The following is a 24047-nucleotide window of genomic DNA, read 5'->3' as shown; positions in this document are numbered from 1 at the left end:
GAGTGAAGGAAGATGTTACATTTTGTACCCACAAAGTTTTGCAGAGAATTCTGCATTTAGTTAACTATCTGGAACCGCTACATTTAGAATATTACTAGAGTGAGTTTTATTCAAAGTAATGCACACTAAAGCAATTGACAAATCAACCACATTTTCCGTGGTCTACACTCTTACAGACCATATAAAAGACATCATAAAAACCTGACGTTAGAACCATGGGAGCAATTTATGGCATCATTCAATGGTTTACAAGTGTATTGCCATGGGAAAAAAGTGGCCGATTTGTTTTTTTACAATACCACTGAACATTTACCAGCAGTTAGATGAAAATAATTGTACAAAATAATGCATGCACGCATGACAACAGCTGTTAAGATCACATTTTCTGCTTGAAGGTGACAAGGTCATCAGAAGTTGACAGTTTGTCATATTTTTTAAGGTCTATACTCTCATGGATCATTGCTCTTGACCAATGAAGAAGCTGAAAACAAGAATTTTCTCAGATATTGTAAAATATTTGTTAATGCTGTGGTCAAATGTACATGTATATGTATGTTTTAAAACTCAACTTGCGATAAGGTGTTCTTAATTTTTCTGTCGTCTTCCACTGATCGCAGCTTTAAAATTATGATGATTTTGTCAGTTGTCTTTTCAATAAAATGCAAGGTGTCCAGTAATGAATATCTTAAAGAAATGATTTCTGAAGTTGTACATCTCCGTCATAAGGCAGCTTTTATCATTGAACTAAGATGTGCATGCCTGTTATTTAAAAGGGCTAGGTCACGGTATTTCAGTTAACTCTATTTATTTTCGTTAACTAAGAGCTGTAAACGTCAAATTGGCAGAGCAAAAGTTATTTATTGGTAAAAACACCGCCACATTATCAAACAAGCCGGATTTTTGAGCATTGTAAATGACACTTCCATACAAATTGAGATAAACTTGAAAAAAGTGGGGCCGACGTTTTTCAAGTTTACCCGAACGCAATCCGTTTTAATCTTTTCTAATTTTGCCCATCCATGCCCCGTTTTGGCCTTTCGTGTTTCTTTTGAGTTATTCTGCAATTTTAAGTTTGGTGATATTTCAGTTAATTCTATGACCAGTTGGACAGTGCCAAAAGCGCCTAAAATTGCGTGACATAGCCCCCTTAAGCTGTCACTGAAGTGTTAATGATACCTAGTACCTGACAGCAAATGATCCCCCGTGAGTGTTTCCCCCGTGCCAGCCTAGTCGTTCTGTCTTCTCTCTCTTTTTTTGTTGGCGGTGCAAAGCCTGGGACAGAGAGTCCTCTTTGTTGACCCTACATTCTCGTCCCAGAGCCGCTTATCCCTCTTTGCAGGCCAAGCCTTGAGCACAAGAAACCAGTGGCTCTGGAGACATGAGCTCATTGGCTAGATTTTAAACAAAGGAAATTTAAATTTAGCAAATCAAATCATCCGTTCTAAAATCCATTTGTTGTAAGGGATTTTACTACCGTTGTTTTGATTGGCTAGATTTAAATTTCTAGTTTTAGTTTTTTTATTTTCATGAAATGAAATTTTAAAAATTTTCGGTGTACGGCAAAAGACCCTGAATACCCGCTGCATTCTCTATTTTCTAATTGCCCATAATACATTTTGTTTGCCCCCCAAATTTTGCATAAACTATTGTTTTCAAATTCTCTTGGGAGGACTGCATATTTCCAAAACAATGGTTTATGCAAAATTTGGAGGGCAAACAAAGTGCATTATGGGCAATTGGAAAATAGAGAATGGAGCATAAACAATCTTTGGGACCACTTGTCAAACAGAAAAGAAAAATTCTTCACCAAACATTTGCAAATGTTATAAATCTTGAATAACTTTCAAAATGTAAATTACTAGAAAGATAGTAGAGACAGAAACAACATTATAAATTGATGATCACTGATCAATATTCAAGACGTGCTCATATACTTAAACCCGGACGTAACAATGGTCAAAATCAAAACACAAACCAAACCATACGCATTAGTGCTAATCCCAATCCCCGGTAGAGTGGTTGCTTTTTTTTTCTATTTTTAGAACATAAAATTTTAAATTATTTCTCGCTGTACGGCCGACATCCCCGAAGCATCCCGCTACGTACGTGGAGCAAAAAAAAAAAAAAACAAAAAACTATAAGACAACTTGTCAAAATCTTCACCAAACATTTTATAATGTTTTAAAAATCTGGAGTAACTTTCAACGTGGAAATCACTAGAAAGAAAGAAGAGACAGGGACAACATTCCAAAGAAACGATCACTGATCAATATTCAAGACGTGCACATGTACTCAAACCCGAACGAAACAATGGTTAAACTCATTACACAAACCAAACCATACACTTTAGTGCCAGTCCCACTCCCCTGGAATAGTGACTTCATTTTGTCTATTTTTAGAAATTAAACTTTTAATTTAGTTCTGCTGAACGGCCGAAATCCCTGAACCATCCCATTGCTTCGAGCAAGAAATACTTGGAGACCACTTATAAAACTCTTCACCAAACATTTTGTAATGTTTAAAGCTTAAATGACTTTCGACATGCAAATTACTAAGAGAAGAGACAGGAACAACATTCCAAATTGATGATCACTGATCAATATTCAAGACGTGCACACGTACTCAAACCCGGACGAAACAATGGTCAAAATCAAAACCAAACCATACGCATTAGTGCTAATCCCAGTCCCCTGGGAGAGTGATTTATTTTTCCTATTTTTAGGAGATAAAATTTTAAATTAGTTTTCGCCGACGAGTGGCCGAAAAATCTGAAGCACCCCGCTGCGTGTTGTTTTAACAAGTGGTCCCCAATTTTTGTTATTTTTTTGGTGAAGAGCTTTTGGTAAAGTTTAAATCTTAAATATTTTTCGACATGCAAATTACTAAAGAAAGAAGAAAACAGGAACAACATTCCAAATTGATGATCACTGATCAAAATTCAAGACGTGCGCATATACTTTAAACAGGAACAAATTTTAAAATCGCAGTTGACTGACAAATAAAAGTTTTTGCGACAAATTGTATTGAAGATATATACTAGTGTACAAAAGAAATTATACGGAGCATTTGAAAGTTGTTAAAAATTGGTTTATAGCTGCTTTTGTATAGCGTCTTTGTTAACTCAGTCCATAAGCTGAAATCGGCCTTTAACGCCTCGCGTGATTTTTTGCACGATGCGTGACGCACGTCGTGCACGTGCGTGTCCGCCTGGCTGTGACACAATGCTGTCACGGCATGTGACAACATTTGCCACAGGCGTCATAATACAAAGTGAATTTAAACATTTGCACGACCCTCTAAATACAGTTGACTCACAACTAGTACAAACTAGTACAAACTAGTACAACTTGTTGCAGCAAAACGTTTTTATACAAGCGTAAACATGGCATCGAATCTCCTCTTTTGCTTTGTGTTTATTAGCACTTGGCTCGCGTTTACAAGTTCTAAAACGTTATGTCCGAGGATTTTCTTCCAAAACATCAACGAAATGAGCATGCCGTACAAAATGATCGAAGGTGTTTACATCAAGCAGAATGACAGCTACAATTATTTTCCTGTGTACCACCGAGAGGGCGACCGTAACTTGGGACTGTATTTCCAAATTAACTTAAAAGTTTTTTATTTCTATCATAACTATTTGAATTTTGGAAACAAATTATGGGATGGCTCTATTCTCAAGTACGGCGTGGGTGCTAGTCTTTACCCCAACAGTGTTGATGATATCTTGTTTTGGCTTCGCTCGGGAACTGTAAACAAGACAGATATGTTTTATGGAATTGTTCAGCAGTGGGAGTACTACTACATCCGTGAGTCTTACGAACACATTGTGTATACAACTGCTTCTTCTCCAATGATCAAAGCTGTGTGTGTTGACGAAGATTTCAGAGAATGTAACTCTGACAGAGTTTACTTGAACGAGCGCATCGACGACAAAAGCGAGAACATTTTGAACGATCCCACAACAGACTATTTCTATCGAATCGAGGGACTGTTTCGCAGTCTTCGTCCTGTCTATAAGCACAGTGCCGTGTCATGGTATCTGCAATACGTGGACACCTACTGGGTGATAAGTGAATCGTATAGACCGAGTACGTCTGAAGAAAACGTTGTCATGAGAGTTAAGGATTTGGCTTTAAGACCTGAATACATCACCAAGACTTGGTCGCAATGGTCGTTTGGATGGCGTGAGAGGCCCAGTCTCAGAGTGTTGTGCAGGGGCGTGACTTCAATGTCGAACATTTGTCCATCAAATCCATGCCACAACAATGCCACTTGTGTTTACACTTCCGGTAACGAAACGCTCTGTCTGTGCACTTCCGGCTTCACTGGAACAAGGTGTTCCGTCAACAAACAGTGTCCCACACCCCACCCCGAAGCCAGCACAGAGCATGGTTTGAAATACCTGGAAAAAAGACCCGGGAACCTTGCCGTGTCATTCTGTGGAGACACTTCTAGGTCAAGGTTTTACCTGTGCGTGGATGGCGATGACAATTCGTTCTGGAGCGGACAAGAGTTGATCTGTAAAGATTATAAAAATGAAAGGTCTACGACTGCGTCTCCAACTACTCCGTATAAGAATCCAACCACTACGTATGCGACTCCTACTACTTCGTATACGCCTCCTAGTCCGTCCATCGTCTGGCCAATCCTGATCATGCCAATCGTACTCCCTCTGTTATTGTCGCACACCTGACTCCGTTAGTACTCTGGTCTTCCTTGCAGAGTTGCAAGAAGGCTTACGAGGAAGAAGACCACAATACAAGAATGGAACAACTTGATTCCTACAGATCTACCTTGGACGAACTTGTCAACAGATGAGTGGAGTTATAAAGAGCCGTTAGATGTCCTCGTTGCACAAGCTATAATAATGCCAGTGTTTAAAAAACCGAGCCGCATGTCCCCCCCCCCCCTTACACTTCTGGAACATCGGCCGTCGACTTACCATGAAACTTTCAGCCAGACGCCGAGGGTTGTTGATGATGATGATGATGATGATGATGATGATGATGATGATGATAACAAATCGCTGCATGGAATATCTGAGATAAAGCTGTCATCATATTTTATCATATACTTTTTGCTGTTTTACGGCTAGCAAGTTTACAGGTTATTTTAGCCGTTGCTTTTACATACGATTCGCGTAACACTCAGGCAGAAAAAGCTTATTGCAAGGACGGGCTAGAGGACTGTTCACGTAGACTCTTGAAATAAACAGCGGTATAAAACATTATGAAAAATCGCATTTTACGCACTTGACGTTTCGTATGCTAGGCAAGATATACAAGTTTAGAAGTATGAACGTTACAAATATTTTGACAACAATGATATATACCGTATATATATTGCTATGAAGGGGGTCTGGAACCTAGACTGATACGATTGGTTTTCAGCAGTTACTTAATAGTTTTAACGTTTCAGTTAATAGAGCAACAAGCTCTCATGCTTTGCCGACGTTGGTATTTAATGAAGGTTGCAGTTCTTGAATGAACAAAGTCTCCTTAATTTTGCAATGGAGGTCTGTTTCAATGAATTTCAGTAAGTTTAGGGTAATCCTTATTTTCATCTGTGGTCGTGTGTAATATTTTAGAATAAATCTGTTTTTTTAAAAACAAATGGAAGAGTAACCAGGATTCATAATCATGTAAAAAACAATTTTGTAGCGTTCTCTGGTTAAAATATGTTGTTAAAAATAAGCTTTCGGCTGCCAAACTACAGCCTTTAACGAATGATAAAAATGGCGCAAATGAATAAATATATAGAGTAAAAATGTGTGAAAAATTACCAAATAAAAATGCGTTATAAGGTGACAAGAAAAAGAGTGAGAATTTGATAATTAAAGAGAACTATTTCAGAAATGTAATTTGTGTTGGTCCTGATTAACATAAATTAATATTTTGCCGACACGTTTCAGAAAACTGGGGCGAGGGTAGTGCGTGAGACCTCACGGTTAGGCGGTTTGAAAAGTGTCCGTTGAGAAAGTTGTGACATTCTACGGTCAGCCTCCCTCGGCTTCACACTACGTTGTTTAGATTATTTCTATTGTTTTGTTTATTCGTTACTTTGTTCTTTTGTAAAATTGTTGTTAACCTTAAAACCCCAAAGGTGGCGCCATAGCATTGGTTGGGGGTACACGGTCCCTATTTCTTCCCACAACGGGTTTTTAGGGTTTACGTGTCCGGCTGTGGTGCATGTAAGCAAACAGTTATATCTTCTAATATTGACTCCTGTATCTTATTGATGTGTCAAGAAATGGTTATCTTGGGCTTGGCTGATCAACGCGCCCATGCCTTATTGCGGTGTTGTGTGTTTGATTGTGTAGTAAAGGCAAAATTAGAATATTGTCGGGGTAATAATAATAATAATAATAATAATAATAATAATAATAATAATAATAATAATAATAATAATAATAATAATAATAATAACAATAATAATAATAATAATAATAATAAGACTTTATTTAATGAGGGTAACATAGTTTACTGGTGGCCCAGTAGTTTACAATATGGCCCTCCCTAATTAATTACATATTACATACTTAATTACCTTCAGTTGTCATGACAGTGTGCCATGACTCAAGAGTTTTTCGTTATTTTCTCTTTTTTTGTTGTTTGGCATGATTTTGAGGGAAATTTTGGGTATACCGGTAAAAATCGTAAACCAAATACCCATTAGTGCCAAACATTTTGTCATGTTTAAATCTTGAATAACTTTCGACAGGTAAATTACTAAGAAAGGTGACAGGAACAACATTCCAAATTGATGATCCATATTCAAGACGTGCTCATGTACTCAAACCCGGACGAAACAATGGTCAAATCAAAATCAAACCATACGCTTCAGCGCCAATTCAAATCTCCTGGGAGAGTGGTTGCTTTTTTCTATTTTAGGAAATAAAATTTTAAATTAGTACTCGCTGAACGACTAAAACTGAACCCCTAAAGCATCACGACACTTGTTAAACTCTTCACCAAGCGTTTGTTAATGTTTAAATATTGGATATTTTTGACATGCAAATTACTAAAAAGAAAGAACACACAGGAACCACATTCCGAATTGATGATCACTGATCAAAATTCAAGACGTGCACATATACTCTAAACCGGAACAAATTTGAAAATTTGCGGTCGACAGACAAATTGTATTGGTGTTATTTAATAGTGGCACAAAAAAATTCTACAGGGCATTACAAAGGTTTTGGTTTAAGGCTGCGTTTGTTTTGCGTCTTTGTTAACTCAATCCAGAGGTTAAAATTGGCCTTTTTGATGCCTCGCGTGAGTTTTCGCACGATGCGTGACGCACGCCATGCACGTGCGTGCCGCATTACATAGCTGTGACATCATGCTGTCACGGTATTTGACAACATTTGCCACATGCGTCATTCAAAAATATACGAAGTAAATTCAAACATTTCCACGACATTCTAAATACAGTTCGCTCAACACTGGTACAAAGTGTTTCGTTCAAGCGTAAACATGACATCGAATCTTCTCTTTTGCTTTGTGCTAATAAGCACATGGCTCGTGTTTACAAGTTCTAAAACGTTATGTCCGAGGATTTTTTTCCAAAACATCAACGAAGAGACCATGCCGTACAAAATGATCGAAGGGGTTTACATTAAGGAGGGGGTTTACAATTTTTTTCCTATCTACCGTCGCGAGGGTGACCGTGACATGGGGCTTTATTACCAGAAGGACGACAAACGTTTGGTAATTGGAGACAAGATCGGATACAAACGCATTTTCGAATTTGGCATGGCTGTTCGACTATCTGGAAATCCTTCGTCTTGGCTTTATAGTTCCGGGGGTTTAGATAGGAGTGATGTGTTCAGTGGACTTGTTCAGCAATGGCAGTACTACAATAGACGCGATCGGGCTTACCACAATGTGCCTACAACTGCTTCTTCTCCAATGATCAAAGCTGTGTGTGTGGACGAAGATTTCAGAGAATGTAACTCGGACCGAGTTTACTTGAACGAGCGCATCGACGGCCATAATGATCCCACAACAGACTATTTCTATCGTGTTGAGGGTTTGTTTCTCAATCTTCGTCCTGTCTATACACATAGCGTCATGTCATGGTATTTGCAATACGTGAACAGCTACTGGGTGATAAAACAATATCATAGCCCGATTAATACAGAAGAAAACGTTTTCATGAGAGTTAAGGATTTTGCCCTGAGACCTGAATACATTACTAACATGTGGTCGCATAAGTCGTATCACGGGGGATGGCGTGACATGCCAAGTCTCAGAGTGTTGTGCAGAGGCGTGCGGTCAATGTCGAATATTTGTCCATCAAATCCGTGTAACTTGCATGACAGAAGAGCCACTTGTGTTTACACTTCCGGTAACGAAACGCTCTGTCTCTGCACTTCCGGTTTCATGGGAAAAGCATGTTCCGTCAAGAAACAGTGCCCCAGGCCACTCCCCTACATGGGTCCAGAGGCCATTGTTCACATGGAAAATCGGCCCGGGAACCTTGGTGTGTCATTCTGTTCGTATACAAGGTTTTACGTGTGTGTGGATGGCGATGGCAATTCGCACTGGAGCGGACAAGGGCCGAACTGTACAGAAAAGGAAGAGACAACGTCTACGACTCCTACTCCTTCTATCAACTGGCCAATTCCATTTATGCCAGTCGTACTCCCTCTGATAATGACGTACGTCTGGCTACCGTTAGTACTCTGGTCTTGCTTCAACAGGTGTAAGAAAGCTGACGAGGAAGAAGACCACAACAGGAGAATGGAACAAGTTGGTTCCTACAGATCTTCCTTCGACGAACTTGAAGACAGACACGCGGAGCTAGAAAGAGCCGTTAGATGTCCTAGTTTTACAAGTTTTGGCCGAATTGTTTCCATTGAGAGTTATTTTTTATTTTATCTGTGGCTCGCTTTCCTTTTTTATAGCTCTGGTGCGCCTCAATTTAGTGAGCCTTCTAACGAAAGTTTTTTAAACTTGAAGATCTTGGCTATTGCAATGCTTTGTCTCTCTTATGTGATTGTCCTGGTGGAAAGCTATTTCTCCCAGGAGCTGCACTACCTTAGAAATATCATACAAGACGAGACAGCTTGGGGGTACATAAAAAGAATGCACGAGCTCCCACCGAAAATTAACATGGTTGTGGAATGCTATCATGACAAAATCAGAAGTAACGGCTCCGACTACGAAGTTGTGACATTTGTAGACCGTAAAAGGTTCTCCTTCGATTCATGGGATGATGTCAGCGAGAGAGAGATGCCCAATGCACTGAGTAACGCAGCTCTTACTCGGGTCCAGATCGACTCGACTATCCAATTCGGTGACCAGGCAACAGCGCATTGTTATGATAGAGAAGTGGTAAAAATGCGGCAGAAAAATCGCCACCGGGACCGCGAAACTAGGTACTCGTCGATCAAAGAAGTCCCCGGGGTGAATAAGCGGTTCTCTGCTTACGCAGACTTGAACGTGAAGCCATTTTGGTATAATTGGATTTGGCCACGGGTTTTTTGGATCGCCGCCTTGTTGCATATGTCTTGGCCGTACCGTTGGCTATACAAAGCTAAGACAGCAGAGATCCACTACGTCTTGAAGAAAAAAGTCTACAAGAGCACAACACCATCAAGAGAGGTGGAACCGCTGGATTTAATTCTTGCTGACCTGTTTTCAGAAGACACCTGCTCAGGCAACCCAACGTCAGAGATGTCGACTTTGGCAACAGGACGCCCACTTGTTCATGCACACCTCGGAAACGTTAGCAGTCCAAATACCGGACCTGCATTTTGTTCCCACCTTGAAGTACCGCCGCTTAATACACCTCTGCCAGTTACTGTAGCAGAAATAAACAATCCAGCCCCAGACAACAGGGCACAAGATACCGAGATGCGTGTCCCCCCTTATACTACTGAACTACCGCCTCCGCCGTCTTACCAGGCAGCTGTAAGCCTGAGCACCTAAGGTTTCTAAATAATAATAACAGTAATAATGATAATAATAATAAAATCGTGGCAAATTGTATAAAGGAATATATATTAATTTATATTACAAATAAGATATTTTGCTCTTCATTTTAACGACTGTATCATAGAACCGTTTATTGTAAATAGTTTTGTAAATAAAGATTTTTAATATAAATAATAATAATAAAAATAATAATAAAAATAATAATAATAATTATAATAATAACAATAACTCTGTTTGAATCGAACGCGTCGCAAGAAGACATATCGTGAAACAGAATAGAGAACTTTAACTCAAATGCAATTTTAAATGTTGTGTTTCCTTAATTGACTGCGACATTGACTGCCTTAAGCAAATGAATTTGAAATTTGTTGTTTCCAATCTGCAAGCTGGTTTGCGTTTGGCCACAAATGGCAATTGTACTATACAGGGTCCCGAATAAATCAATGAATGGGGTTTGGGGCTTCCGGGCTCCGGCCGAAAAGTACCGGCCACAGAGCCCTGCCCCCTCCCCGATCCCGTTCCGCTAGTTGCGATAAAGGAAACAAAAAAAAAAAACAATAAAAAGCGTCTCTGGCTTCTGTGGCAATTGTTTTCAGGGCTCCAGGCTCGGCAACGAAGTAATATTCACCAAACAACAAAACGGCGAGGCTCGGGGCTCCAGGGTAGAAAATATAAGGGTTCTCGGTCCCGGCCACGCTCCCCCCCCCCAACCCCCGCACAACCCTCTGAGACCCTGACTAATTTAACAGGCTGTCAATGCTGTTTAAAGGTTTACTGTTAATGATACTATGGTTTTTGACATTGTATGTGTGCGTATACTCTTGGTACATTCGGTTTTGCGTAGCAGGCTACGTGGCAGACCAGCACAGAGCGATCCAGAGTGTGTAAAAAGGAGATAATGCAATATATCCCTCACGTAAAGTCCTCTCATAAGCCGCCTAGGAATCACGCTTCATACACCTTGCAGCAGGCTAGTTATTGCCTGAAAGCTATCGTTTCGTGTACATATACAAACTTGATCTGAAGTTAATAAAACTGCTGACCCTATATATGCGGTATTCACATGCGGTGCCGGTGAGGGAACAAATGGAAAATAAGTGAGCGCGAAGCGGACTAGTGGAGGATTAGCTTTCTTTTCGTACCAGTTTACGCGCCTCTCCTAGCCTCACGCGTTTTATTTATTTATTTTTTTTCCTCCCCGTTTCTATACTCCAACTCGTGAACAAACGTTTCTTTTGTTCTCATCTGAAACAGCTGGGGTATTTAATCGAACAAAATCGCATCAACATTCAATCGAACACCAATCGTTAGATTGGATTGTGTATTCGAACAAAATCGAACATTTGCTGTAAGTTCGATTATCAAACCAATCGAACATTATAGCACAACTAAAGTAAAGCGCGCGCTCTGATTGGTTAATTTAGCGTCTACTATTTGTCCATGGGTGTAGGCTGACGTATGCCTTCAACCTGAACGCGCGCGCTGATCTGATACGATAGGGCACAAAAAAGTGCATTTTGTCGATTTTCCTGTTAATTTGAAAAGCTAAACAAAACATAATCCATCTCTCCATTATGGTGAAAGACGTTTAGGCATAAGGCACGTCTGAAATAATTCAAAAATTTGTTTTTGTGTGTTTTTTCTTTTAGGTTTTCGTCAGCGTCTACGCGAGCACTACACGCATTTGAGCGCGCGCACTCTTACCTCAAAGAAACTGTAACAAACGGTAAACGCCATAGCATACACTATTGTATAGTGTCAGATTCCCATAAGGGTTGAAATGTGTATCGCGCGCGCACAGCGTTTGAATATTCATTTTGCTAAGTACCATATTTGGAAACACGAAGAATTTGTACGCGAATGCTTTATACACGAAATGACACACGCAACATAATTTTGGTTTTGTGGTAAGTTGCTTGAATTCGACCTAAACGCCGTAAATTTCTTAAAGAAACTAAAGTAATACATTAAGTGTATCGAAGCGAAGTTCTCCAGACCACTTCTTGAAGATGAAACAGGATAATTTAACCAAATCTAACTTTAATCAACCAAGCTTGTTCAAAAACAAGATTACGCCATCGAGCGCGAGCTAGCGCGCGCTGTGAATTTAATCCAAATATAGTAATTTTGATTGGTTAAACGTTTCTCGTGATTTTCTAAATATGGTACTTAGTGTAAACACATGTGCAAACGCTTTGTACAATGCGAATCCTAGGGAGTTACACGTTTCAACCCTTATGGGTTTCTGATAGTGTATACGTAGGAGGCTTGCTAAGCACTCAAGAAGCGACTCTTACGCTTCTTTGGTGCTTAGCAACCTCCCGCGTACATCCTGTGTACATCCATAACTCAATAGTGTACGCTATGGCGTTTACCATTTGTTAAAGATGGAACGCAATCGCACTTAGTACGATTCGATTTTGTACGCAATGCATCTCTTAACACACAAGAGCTCAGTAATAGAACTTTCGATTGTGTTCGATTGATCATTTTTGTGAAATCGATTATGTTCGATTACCGAGCCCAATCGAACGATTGGTATTCGATTGGGTTTGACTGCCAAACGTTTAATTAGATGCCCATGGAGAACACTGTCGGTCACTCATTCAATACTGGATCTTATAGATCTGCCTAGAATGTTTGGTGACGTTTTGAACTTGAGTTACTTAGTACATGCAAATTACTAGAAAGACAATGGAGATAAAGAACATTTCAAACGTTTGCAAACCCGAAAAACGTGACGAGGATCAAGAACCGGAAGTATCTAAAATACACAACAGGCTAAAAATGAAATTTTGCCAGAAAATTGTATTGAAAGATCTTGCTTTCGAAAGGGGTACAATTTTTGAATATATTCAGAAAGGTTTAGATAAAACTTGCTTAAACAGTTGGAATCGGTTAACGTTTTCTATGAGTGATTGTACTGCTCGCGTGATATTTTGCACGATGCACGTGACTGAACATGGACTGACGTGACTGCTACGTCATTTAGGTAGTTCCAGTTTTGCACGTCTTCGCTCAATATAAAGCACATCTAGTTGCAAAAGTCTTTTCAAACATGGCGTCACATATGCTGTTTTTATTTGTGCTAATCAGCACTTGGCTCGTGTTTACAACTTCTAAGACGTTATGTCCGAGGATCTTTTTCCAAAACATCAACGAGGAGACCATGCCGTACAAAATGATCGAAGGTGTTTACATCAAGCAGAATGACAGCTACAATAATTTTCCTGTGTTCCGACGAGAAAGCGACAGTGACTTGAGGCTATATTATCATATCGACAAGAAAAGCAACAAACTTTTGGTGTTTGGAAACAATTTTGGAGACGGCTCTTTCTTCCAATTTGGCGTGGCTTCTAGACTTTCCAGTGATCCCCTGTCTTGGCTCAGCTCAGGGACTTTAAACAAGAGTGATGTGTTCAGTGGACTTGTTCAGCAGTGGCAATACTACAACAAACGTGATCAGACTGACTACAATGTGCCTACAACTGCTTCTTCTCCAATGATCAAAGCTGTGTGTGTGGACGAAGATTTCAGAGAATGTAACTCGGACAGAGTTTATTTAAATGAGCTCTTTGACGACAAAAATGGGACCATTTTGAACGATCCCACAACAGACTATTTTCATCGTGTTGAGGGTTTGTTTCGCAATCTTCGTCCTGTCTATAAGCACAGCGCCGTGTCATGGTATTTGCAGTACGTGGAAAGCTACTGGGTGATAAGTGAATCGTATAGACCGAGTAATTCAGAAGAAAACGTTATCTTGAGAGTTAAGGATTTGGCCATAAGACCTGAATACATCACCAAGACATGGTCGCAATGGTCAGCTGGATGGCGTGACATGCCCAATCTCAGAGTATTTTGCAGGGGCGTGACTTCAATGTCGAACATTTGTCCATCAAATCCATGCTACAACAATGCCACTTGTGTTTACACTTCCGGTAACGAAACGCTCTGTCTCTGCACTTCCGGCTTCACGGGAACAAAATGTTCAGTCAACAAACAGTGTCCCACGCCACACCCCGAAGCCAGCACAGAGCATGGTTTGAAATACCTGGAAAAAAGACCCGGGAACCTTCTCGTGTCATTCTGTAGAGGTTCGCCTCCCTCTACAAGGTTTTACCTGTGTGTGGATAGCGACGACAATTCGTCCTGGAGCGGACAAGGGTCTAGGTGTAGAGAAAACGAAGAGAAAAAAGAAGAGACTACTCAAAGTTCTACCACCAACTGGGATATCCTAGTCATAGCAATCTCATTACTTGTAGTAATGGTCTTCTCACTGCTAATTATCCAACTTTTCTATCTTCGCCGTCAGAGCGTCAAGGAAGCTGACAGAAGAATGGAACAAGTTGTTTACTACAGATCTATCTTCGACGAAATTAACGACAGACGTGTGAAGCTTGATGTTAACATTAGGAGTTGGGGCAGAACTACTTCCATGGAAGTGTATTTCTCATTTTACCTGTGGCTTTTCTTCCTCATTTATAGTCATGTTGCGTCTCAAGAGCCATTGAGGATCTTCGCTATTGTAATGCTTTGTCTCTCGTATATGATTGTCCTGATTGAGAGCTTCTTCTGTGAGGAGCTGGAGTACCTTAAAAACATCATAGAAGACGAGTCGGCTTCAGAGTACATACAAAGAATGCACGATGTCCCACCGAAAATAAACATGGTTGTGGAATGCTATCATCTCGGTATGACCGCAGAAGGCTTCTCCTACGACATTGTGACATATTCAGACCGTGACGTGTTCTCCTTCGATTCATGGGATGATGTTTCCGAGAGAGAGATGCCCAGCAACACAGCTCTTATGCGGGTCAAGATCGACTCGAGTATCCAATTCGGCGACCAGGAAACGACAGATTGTTATGACAGAGAAGTGGCAGAAATATACAGGAGAAATTTTGAGCGTGACCACAAGATTAACATGATTAAGTACTCACCCATTAAAGAAGTTCCCGGGGTGAATAAGCGGTTCTCTGCTTACGCAGACTTGAGCATGAAGCCGTTTTGGATTCGGCCTCTGTTCTTCTGGATCGCGACCTTGTTGTATATGTCTTGGCCTTACCGCTGGCTGTTCAGAGCTAAGACAGCTAAGATCTACTACGTCTTGAAGAAAAAGGTCTACAAAAGGCAGGTGAGTGAGCCGAGAAGGTTGGATTTAACGAATCTGATTGCTTTTGAGCGTTTCAGAGGAGACCTGCCCAGACAATGGATAATTTAGCAACAGGCAACCCACTTGTCAATCCAGAGTTGACAACAATTGGCCGCGTGGAATATTTAACATAAGATCACATCAGATCTTAAGCTTAAACTTTGTCGCTGTTTTATGACTAGCAAGTTTACAGATTATTATAGTTGGACACCATCTCATATATTGCTTTAAAAGTAATTAGAATTGTTTAGACTTGAAGGCTACTATTTGACTCAGCGAATCGCGGAGAGCTACGTCATCAATCTCTTGCCTGAGCCCGCTTTTATTTTGGTCAGCACCAAAAACGCAGGTGGCCAGTTAATTCCAATTTGAAAATTCACGATTGACAGACACAATTAGTACTTTTGCGCCTGATCAAAAAACAACAAAGGAACGGAATTGTTTTAAATACTATAATTCACATAATTAGTTCTTATATCGTTTTAATACAATTTTATCTCGTTTTCATGTAAATATAAATTTTTAGATATTTTTTAGTCTTTTACATCTGTAAATTTAGTTAGGATCGGGCAGGCGAAGAGCCACTCTGTGGATATACTGCCCGATGTGCCATTATTATTATTATTATTATTATTATTATTATTATTATTATTATTATTATTATTATTATTATTATTATTATTATTATTATTATTATTATAACTGGCAGAGTCCGCGATCTTGTTGTTGACCAAGAAAAAAGTAGGAACGGTGGATGAGATTAGCACGACGTGTGTTTGTAATGTCACAAGTCGCTTGGATTTCCCAAAAAGTTACCCGTAATTTCTCAAAAAGCTGCTCCAAAAATCCAAAAAGTTGCTTTTGATTAATAGAAATTGCTCGAAAGTTACTTAAAAAATCCAAAACGCTGCTTTTTAACTGAAGAAAATTTCTCCAAATATAATCTAATTTCCCTTTGAAGATAAGATTTCTAAGCAGTTTCATGCAAGTTCACTGCAAACGAAGTATCTAAATAACATTTTAAGACAAAAATTTGTTGAATTACATGGATTTCTTTCACTGACTAAAAATCGCGAATATATCCATGACGTCATGTTTGCTGACGAGTTTTATAATGTTTTAATGCGGAAAAAGCCAAAAGTTGAAACGTCTTCAGATGTTCCTCGAAAATCTTCAGCAAACTTTGTTAATCTTCGGAAGCGTTCGTATGGCTTCGAACAACACGGACAATCTTCGGAGATCTTCGGTCTAGAAATTGCTCAAAATGCAACGAGTTGCTCGAGAAGAAAAAGTTGCTCGAAATATGAAAAGTTGCCAAACAACTTGTGGAAAGCCCTAGTTAGTGTTCCCGGGCTTCCCCACAACCATCTGGGACCCTGACTAATATGACAGGCTGTCGATGCTGATTAAAGGTTTATGGATAATGATACTTTGGTTTTTGTCATTGTGTGTGTGCATATATGTTTGCTCCATTCGGTTTTGCCCAGCCTGCGTGGCAGACTAGCTCAAAGTCATCCAGGGTGTGTACAAAGGAAATACGTGTAATAATTCCCTCGCGTGAAGTCCTCCCAAACGCCGCCTAGAAATCACGCTTTATACACCTTGCAGCAGGCTAGTTATTACCTGAGCGCTATCGTTTCATGTATATAAACAAACTTGATCTGGATTTCATTAAAACTGGTACCCTATATATGCGGTAATCACAGTGAAGGATCGAGTGGAAAAAATACGCAGGGCCTTAACTAGCAAGAGGCAAGACGAGGCACTTGCCTCGTCTAGATTTTTACCCAAAATTAAAAAGAAAAATGTTTTGTTGGGAAGATAATCCCCAGTTGAACAAAATTTATTTTTCTCAAGAAATATCTCATGAAATATGTATCTGAAAGAGATTCAGAGCTTCTAAATTTCAAAATTTTCTAGAGGGCATGCCCCCAGAACCCACTAGCAAGATCTTGCCTCGTCTATGGCGAAGCTTTGGTTACGGTCCTGATATGTGCGCGGGGTTTGATGGTTAGGTTCCTGGCCGTTTTCCCGTCCGCGTCAGTCCCACAACGCCAAGCGAACGTGCACAACAAAGGAGGCGGACGCCTGGGGACGAGGCAGGCAGTCGGCAGGCACACCACCCAAATTTCCAGGGAGTATCCCATGAGCCCAAGGTACTTACGGAGAGCATATGGTTTTCCGAAACAATTATATACTTTTGTGTTCTTCATACAAAAGTAACGCAAATATATTCCACATTGCTTAGTCCACAGTCAGGTGCTCCCCACTCCGTAGCCCGTTCACAAGCTATAATAATTAATTAAGTTTAAATAATAAATTAATAATTTAGAATTAGTATTAATAAATTAATCAAGTATTAAAGTTTGCACGATAGCAGTTTATCGAATTAGCGCAGGCGGTGTGCGCACTGGGATCGCTATGCATTGTGGATGTAAAATTTTCAAGATGGCGGCGAAGCTGGGAAAATTTAGTAAGTTACAAGCTTCGTTTATCGATAGAATTATTTCTTTTCTGAGCTCCTTTTCTACAGTTACAAGAACTTATACTCACTAAGATTGTATTTCTGTAAACAGAATAAGCAATGTATATTATTTTCAGCAAAAACGCGGCCAACGAAAATTCATCCTGTTGGAGCATTTAATTTGAATCCGTCTTGTCGTGAGCTATAATTTTTCGTACATTGCCCATTGAACGAAGAAATTGGTATAAACTGTTTCTATAATGCTTGTTCTAAGCCAGGGTATAAACGCTCCCAAACGCTCCCCACGTTGTGGTGTAGATTTTCCGAATTAAAACAGACATGTTTTGGTGGCAAATATGGCTTCGAAGAGGTGACAGATACAAGAAGTGATCGCATGGTGTGACTCGTTAAATCATGAAATAGCGACGAACGGTTTCCTCCAACATTGTCTAGGTTACCAACGGTACTTAAAATGTTTTAAATCGGTACATAGCCGATAGAAAACAACAGGCTAACCCTAAAATTACGTATTGGCTTCTTGTGAAACTGGCAATTTGATGAAGTTATTTGAGTTCATTTTAGTCAAATGGGAACGATTTATCGTTATTTTAAGTCAAAGATGTATTTAAAAGCCGAATCAAACTCTGTGGGAAGTTCATTCAAGGGGATTTTTGATGTAGAACACGAATTTCCAGATCATTTTCTTAGCCTCCAGATGTTTTCTGTAATAAAGATTAATTAAATTGAATGAAAGTCTGTATGCTTGACTTGTGTTCATTGTTTATATGTATAAAATGTGTCCATTGAACTGGTGTCTGACATTTGCAGAATGCAGAATGCACCTGCAGAATCACTCCGGTTAGCCTACTACGCACTCCGGTTAGCCTTAACGTATTCACTTCGGTTAGCCTGAAAAGCACTTCGGTTAGCCTGTTTACGGTTTGCTCTTAATAATGGTAATGGTAACACAACATATTCTCTTAGTCTGCAGTCTGCATTCTGCAAATGTCAGACACCGCCATTGAACACAGGTAATGGTTAAAAAAAAGGCATACACCAATTTGTGAATTTTAAAGGTGACTGCATGATAAAGATCCTAAGATGACAACAGATATACTCAGGGATTTGCTCATTTTGGTAGGCAGAATGTATACAGTGCTAAAATGGTTATCAGGTGAACCAAGGGCAGGGGAAACAGCTATTGCTATAAATAACTGGCATCAAAGCAAGTGCAGTCATTGAGATTGGTTTGCGCAAATTATAATATGTAAATGACTTGCAAAAAATTGCCTTAGATCACCACATTCCAAGATCCAGGTGCTGACATCTTTTTATAATTCAATTAATGGGGGGTGGGGTTAAAAGGAATGAAAGAAGCCTTTCCTTGCATCATAATTTATGATCTGGTTGCCTTTTATTACACCTACTAATGTAGGCTGATCTAAAGCTGAAAGGTTCATGAGTATGCTATTCACTGTTTTACAATTCTAACAAGCAATTGATGGCCATTTATGTGCGAACCTGTTTCGGGAGGTATGTAAACATGGGTATGACCTGTAGGCTTTTAAAAAAAAATAATTAGAAAATGGGACATGTTTTGTTAGCTTAATACAACCATGAGAGAACTAACTGAACATAAACTATGAAATTCTCCCAAACTCTCCTAGTGACTCCATCAGGTTGTGTAAGCACAAAATTATGCTATTTGCTGTTTCATAGCTATAATAAAACTGTTAAATTACTTTTATGAGAATCATACCAAAAAAACTGGCAATGAAAAACAAACAAACAGTAAAATGCAGTTTTTCTTTTATTTGATTTAACACTTTCTAAACCACCTGTTCCAAGTATTACTGAAGAGTTCTAGTTTAAAGGGAACAAGCCCAGGGGAAATGGTGCTCAATGATTTATAAAAAAAATGTATATGCAGGAGGAAGTCAAACCTCAACCGTAAAAATAGCAATAAGAAGAACTGCAAGAAGCAGCAAAAAGCCTGGAAAAGCTTAAATAATAAAGGATGTAGTTCATAACATTTTGTACCAACTTTGGATCAGTTTGTATAAACATAAACACTAGAATACATCAGTACAATTCTTATCATGCAGACTCGGTAGTTTATACAACACAAGGTCAGCTATTAAATCAAGCCTTTTTTGACGCTATGCTTCGACAGTTGAAAGCTCGAAACGATCAAATCGATTTCAGTACTCAAGGTGGCACTGAACGGACATTGAAATCAAAACATTTCGAACAGGCCTTCTTACCTTGAGTTTGCTCGATTGTTTTGGGATCACTGAGTCACTGAGTCAAAAAAGTGCAGACTGATCGTAAAAGATGATCGAACAAAGTGATATTGGGCCCAGGTATTGAGTCGTCTTGCAGTAGTTGGTAGGCTATCGACTGCTATCGATGCACCGGCAGGGCAGATAATTTATCCTTCGCTCACATAGACCAACATTCGAATGTAACAAACGGTCTGTATTAAGAAGCGAAGACTGTTTTCCCATCAAAACTCGAACTTTTTTGTTCATTAAGGTTCTTTTAAAGAAAACATAACCAATTCGCTGATTTTCGCAGCGTATTTAACGAATACTGCTCGTCTTCGTCGCCTCCCACAAGATGTGCACTCCACCACGACTTGACACAAATGATCAGAATTTTAATTTCGACCATGATGCATAGCGATCCCAGTGCGCACACCGCCTGGAATTAGCGGTTAGGCGGGTAAGTGGGCTAGAAAAACATTCCAAAACGTTCGCAAAAAGGTTCGATATCAAAATTCAAGACGTGACTGGAAGTCGTTGAGATACACTGAGGCTGAAATGAAATTTTTGCCGCGAAAATGTATTGCAGGATTTTTCTTTCTTTCTAAACACCCCTCTGTAACAGACCCAGTGGAACCCGACCCAGTGGATTACTTTCGCCTACCCAGTGAAAATTTAGTCTCCCCGGTACCCAGCGAATATTTTGATTTTACCCGCCTATTTTTATGCTTCCCCGGTGACTGTGCGTTGTGACTTTTGTCGAATAAACCTATTTAAACCAGCCCAATTAACCCGACCCAGTGGGAAATTGGCCAACCCAGTGACTTTTTTCCGAAAACCCGGTGAAGAGAAAGATTCCACTGGGTCTGTTACAGAGGGGTGTAAACGTTGCAAAAAAATGTTTAAACATTTAGAAAGTTTGAGATAAAACTAGCTTAGTGTTTCTTTCGTTGGAATAAGCGCCCTGGTTGGAATCGGGTAAAGTTTTCGATGACTTAAGGCCTGGTTCACACTAGCGACATAACGACATAACGGCAAGGTCACGTAAATGCAACACCTCACTTTGATGTTTTATGTCACCAGTGAATAACATAACATAACGACATAGTTGGAACATAATGACATAAGCATAACGACATAAGGAAAGAACTGAACTTTTCTTTATGTCGTTATCTCGTTATGTCGCTAGTGTGAACCAGGCCTAACTGCTCGCGTGATATTTTGCACGATCAAAATCATAACCGTGAAGGAGGTTTTTCCGCTTACTCTGTAGCTTTTGTTTCGATTGAAAAGATAAACACAGGGAACCCAAACGCTGTATTAGTTATTCATAATCTTAAAATAAAAATGTTCTTATTTACCTGCGTTCCTGTGGTTTTTTTTTACCGGTTTGGAGGCGATTTGAGTCAGAGCGAAGGCGGTTTACGTTGCGAGTTTTAAACGGTAATCGATCTGTCGCAATGTCATTACGACGCGCCTCAAGTTTCAATTGTTATTAACTCAAGCTACTAACACCATTTAAAATTAACTCTCCTCGCGGGGAGTTTCGTGTTTCAATTTAATAAAAGTAAAACTTGAGACGTAATTGAGGCGCGTCGTATTGACATTGCGACAGATCGATTACCGTTTAAAACTCGCAACGTAAACCGCCTTCGCTCTGACTCAAATCGCCCCCAAACCGGTAAAAAAAAAACTGGAATGCAGGTAAATAAGAACATATTTATTTTAAGATTATGAATAACTAATACAGCGTTTGGGTTCCCTGTGAGATAAATCAAACATGAGAGACAGTGTTTCATCGGCCAGTATCCTAACACCTCGAATTTCGTCAAAAATACTCCGCTGCGCGTCGTATTTTCAACTCTCTTCTCGGTGTTTGCATATTCCGATGAAACACTGTCCCTCGTGTTTGATATATTAACTCCGGCTCTAGGATCGAGGTTTTTGCACAATATCCGTGATTGAATGGGTCACTTGTAGATGATGAAATGTCTAAACAATTAATAAGCAGCTAGTTATTATATCAGCCTCCCTTTATGCTTAAATCTCAATAGATGCAAATTCTTAATGCACTCTTCTTTTTAAAACAAACAAACCTCATACTGTGTAAAAAAAACGTGAAAATGTTTAGCAAAAAATTGCTTTGACTAGAAGTTCGAGATAACATCAAATTCAAATACTTAGCTTAGCTTCCTATTGGTTTAGATCACTGGGTTGATGACCTCCTCGGGCGATTTAATGATCTCTTTTCTTATAATGTAAATTGCTTCTTAAAAGCCCTTTAGGGAAATTCAATTAATTCTTTGTGTATTGTATTGATTCATCTTTCTCGATCGACTGGTTCCATTAAATGATTGCGATCTATCTGTTGTACCGTAAAGAGCTGTGCGCCGTTCCAAACACACAAAAAGAATTATATAGTTTCAAAGTACCAATCTCCTGGTTTGTTTAAGTTTTGCAACTTTAAATTACTGGAGCATTTACTAGCTATCAAGTGTTCAGAATGTTCGCAGTTTAGTCGCGTGATCCAAGCTTGCTTTAAGGAAACACTGAAGCGTAACATTATTCACAATTGATACTTGTGTTCCTATTTGTTTAGTCAGGGGTAGGAAAACTTGAAGTGATCCATATACTCTGGCCCCTTGAGCGGAAAGCGAATCATCTTCGGTTGTGTCGCTCGAAGAAAGATGTTGGAACGCATTACTTCATCCATTTTTTGTTTTATTTGAGCCAATACCCTCAGCAAAAAAAAAAATTAAATCCGAGACAAGACCTTGCGGCTAAACGTTCAAGACTCCGAGACAGACGTGACAGAAACGAAGCAGAGGCGAGACTTCGTGATTCAGTGCAAAGACATCCGAGTACTCGAGATCGCATCAAAAGTTTCGAAGACCCACGGTTTTCCAGGAACCATTCCTCGACCGTTTTGACGCCTTCGCTAAACAAGCACATCTAGTTGCACCGGCAAAAGCTCTCAAACATGGCCTCACATCTCCTCTTTTGGTCTGTGCTTATCAGTATGTGGCTCGTTCTTACATGTTCTAGGACGTTGTGTCCGAGGATTTTTTTCCAAAACATCAACGAACAGACCATGCCATACAAAATGATCGAAGGTGTCTACATTTATACGAAAAATGACAACTACAATAATTTTCCTGTGTACCGCCGAGAGAACGACCGTAACTTAGGAATGTATTACCATAACGACAAGAAAGGAAACAAACTTTTGGTGTTTGGAAACAATTTTGGAGACGGCTCTTTATTGCAATTTGGCGTGGCTGCTAGTCTTTCCAGTGATCCCCTGTCTTGGCTTAGCTCCGGGACTTTAAACAAGAGTGATGTGTTTAGTGGACTTGTTCAGCAGTGGCAGTACTATAACAGAAGTGATCAGACTGACTACAATGTTCCTATAACTGCTTCTTCTCCAATGATCAAAGCTGTGTGTGTGGACGAAGATTTCAGAGAATGTAACTCGGACAGAGTTTACTTGAACGAGCGCATCGATGACAAAAGCAAGAACATTTTGAACGATCCCACAACAGACTATTTCTATCTAATCGAGGGACTGTTTCGCAGTCTTCGTCCTGTCTATAAGCACAGCGCCGTGTCATGGTATCTGCAGTACGTGAACACCTACTGGGTGATAAGTGAATCGTATAGACCGAGTACGTCTGAAGAAAATGTTATCATGAGAGTTAACGATTTGGCCCTAAGACCTGAATACATCACCAACACTTGGTCGCAATGGTCGTTTAGATGGCGTGACATGCCCAGTATGAGAGTGTTTTGCAGGGGGGGACTTCAATGTCGAACATTTGTCCATCAAATCCGTGTGACAGCAAAGCCACTTGCGTTAACACTACCGATAACGTTACCCTCTGTCTCTGTACTTCTGGCTTCACAGGATTGCAATGTTCTGTCAACAAACAATGTCCTCCATCAAACAAGTTTGTTTACCTGGAAAGACGACCCGGAGACCTTGGCCTGTCATTTTGTAGTGGTTCGTATCCCTCTACAACGTTTCACCTCTGTGTGGATGGCAATTACAGTTCGTACTGGAGCGGAGAAGCATCGTTATGTGAAGAAGAAAACGGGACTTTCGGGACTATGACTTCTAATGCGACTCAAGACTCTTTGCCAGATCCCCAAAGTCAAGGAACGCTCAAGACAAAACCCATCAACTTTGATGACTACCCTTTTGTGATCCCATTTGTCATCATTAT

At 39.8% G+C, this 24047-nt stretch overlaps 3 protein-coding genes across 3 annotated transcripts; all 3 read left to right on the top strand.

The window, feature by feature from the left end:
• The first annotated feature begins 3382 nt into the window (after positions 1-3382).
• On the top strand, positions 3383-9935 carry LOC144662969 (uncharacterized). Its single transcript, XM_078523897.1, has 2 exons — positions 3383-4461; positions 8510-9935. The coding sequence occupies exons 1-2, from the start codon at positions 3383-3385 to the stop codon at positions 9933-9935; spliced, it is 2505 nt and encodes an 834-aa protein (XP_078380023.1).
• On the top strand, positions 7476-8414 carry LOC144662970 (uncharacterized; the record flags this gene model as incomplete). The annotated part of the gene is made up of 1 exon (XM_078523898.1): positions 7476-8414. A coding segment is annotated over exon 1 (939 nt), but the record flags the coding sequence as incomplete, so codon positions are not given.
• A 3064-nt stretch (positions 9936-12999) lies between the features above and the next one.
• On the top strand, positions 13000-15286 carry LOC144662966 (uncharacterized). The gene has a single exon (XM_078523894.1). The coding sequence runs from the start codon at positions 13000-13002 to the stop codon at positions 15163-15165; it is 2166 nt and encodes a 721-aa protein (XP_078380020.1). The 3' UTR covers positions 15166-15286.
• The last annotated feature ends 8761 nt before the right edge of the window (positions 15287-24047 follow it).

This window comes from Oculina patagonica, chromosome 8 (assembly GCF_052425735.1).
Source record: "Oculina patagonica isolate OP01 chromosome 8, crgOcupat, whole genome shotgun sequence".
In the NCBI taxonomy this organism is placed as follows: Eukaryota; Metazoa; Cnidaria; class Anthozoa; order Scleractinia; family Oculinidae; genus Oculina; species Oculina patagonica.
Note: the sequence above shows the minus strand (reverse complement) of the source record. Positions and strands in the feature narration are given on the sequence as shown.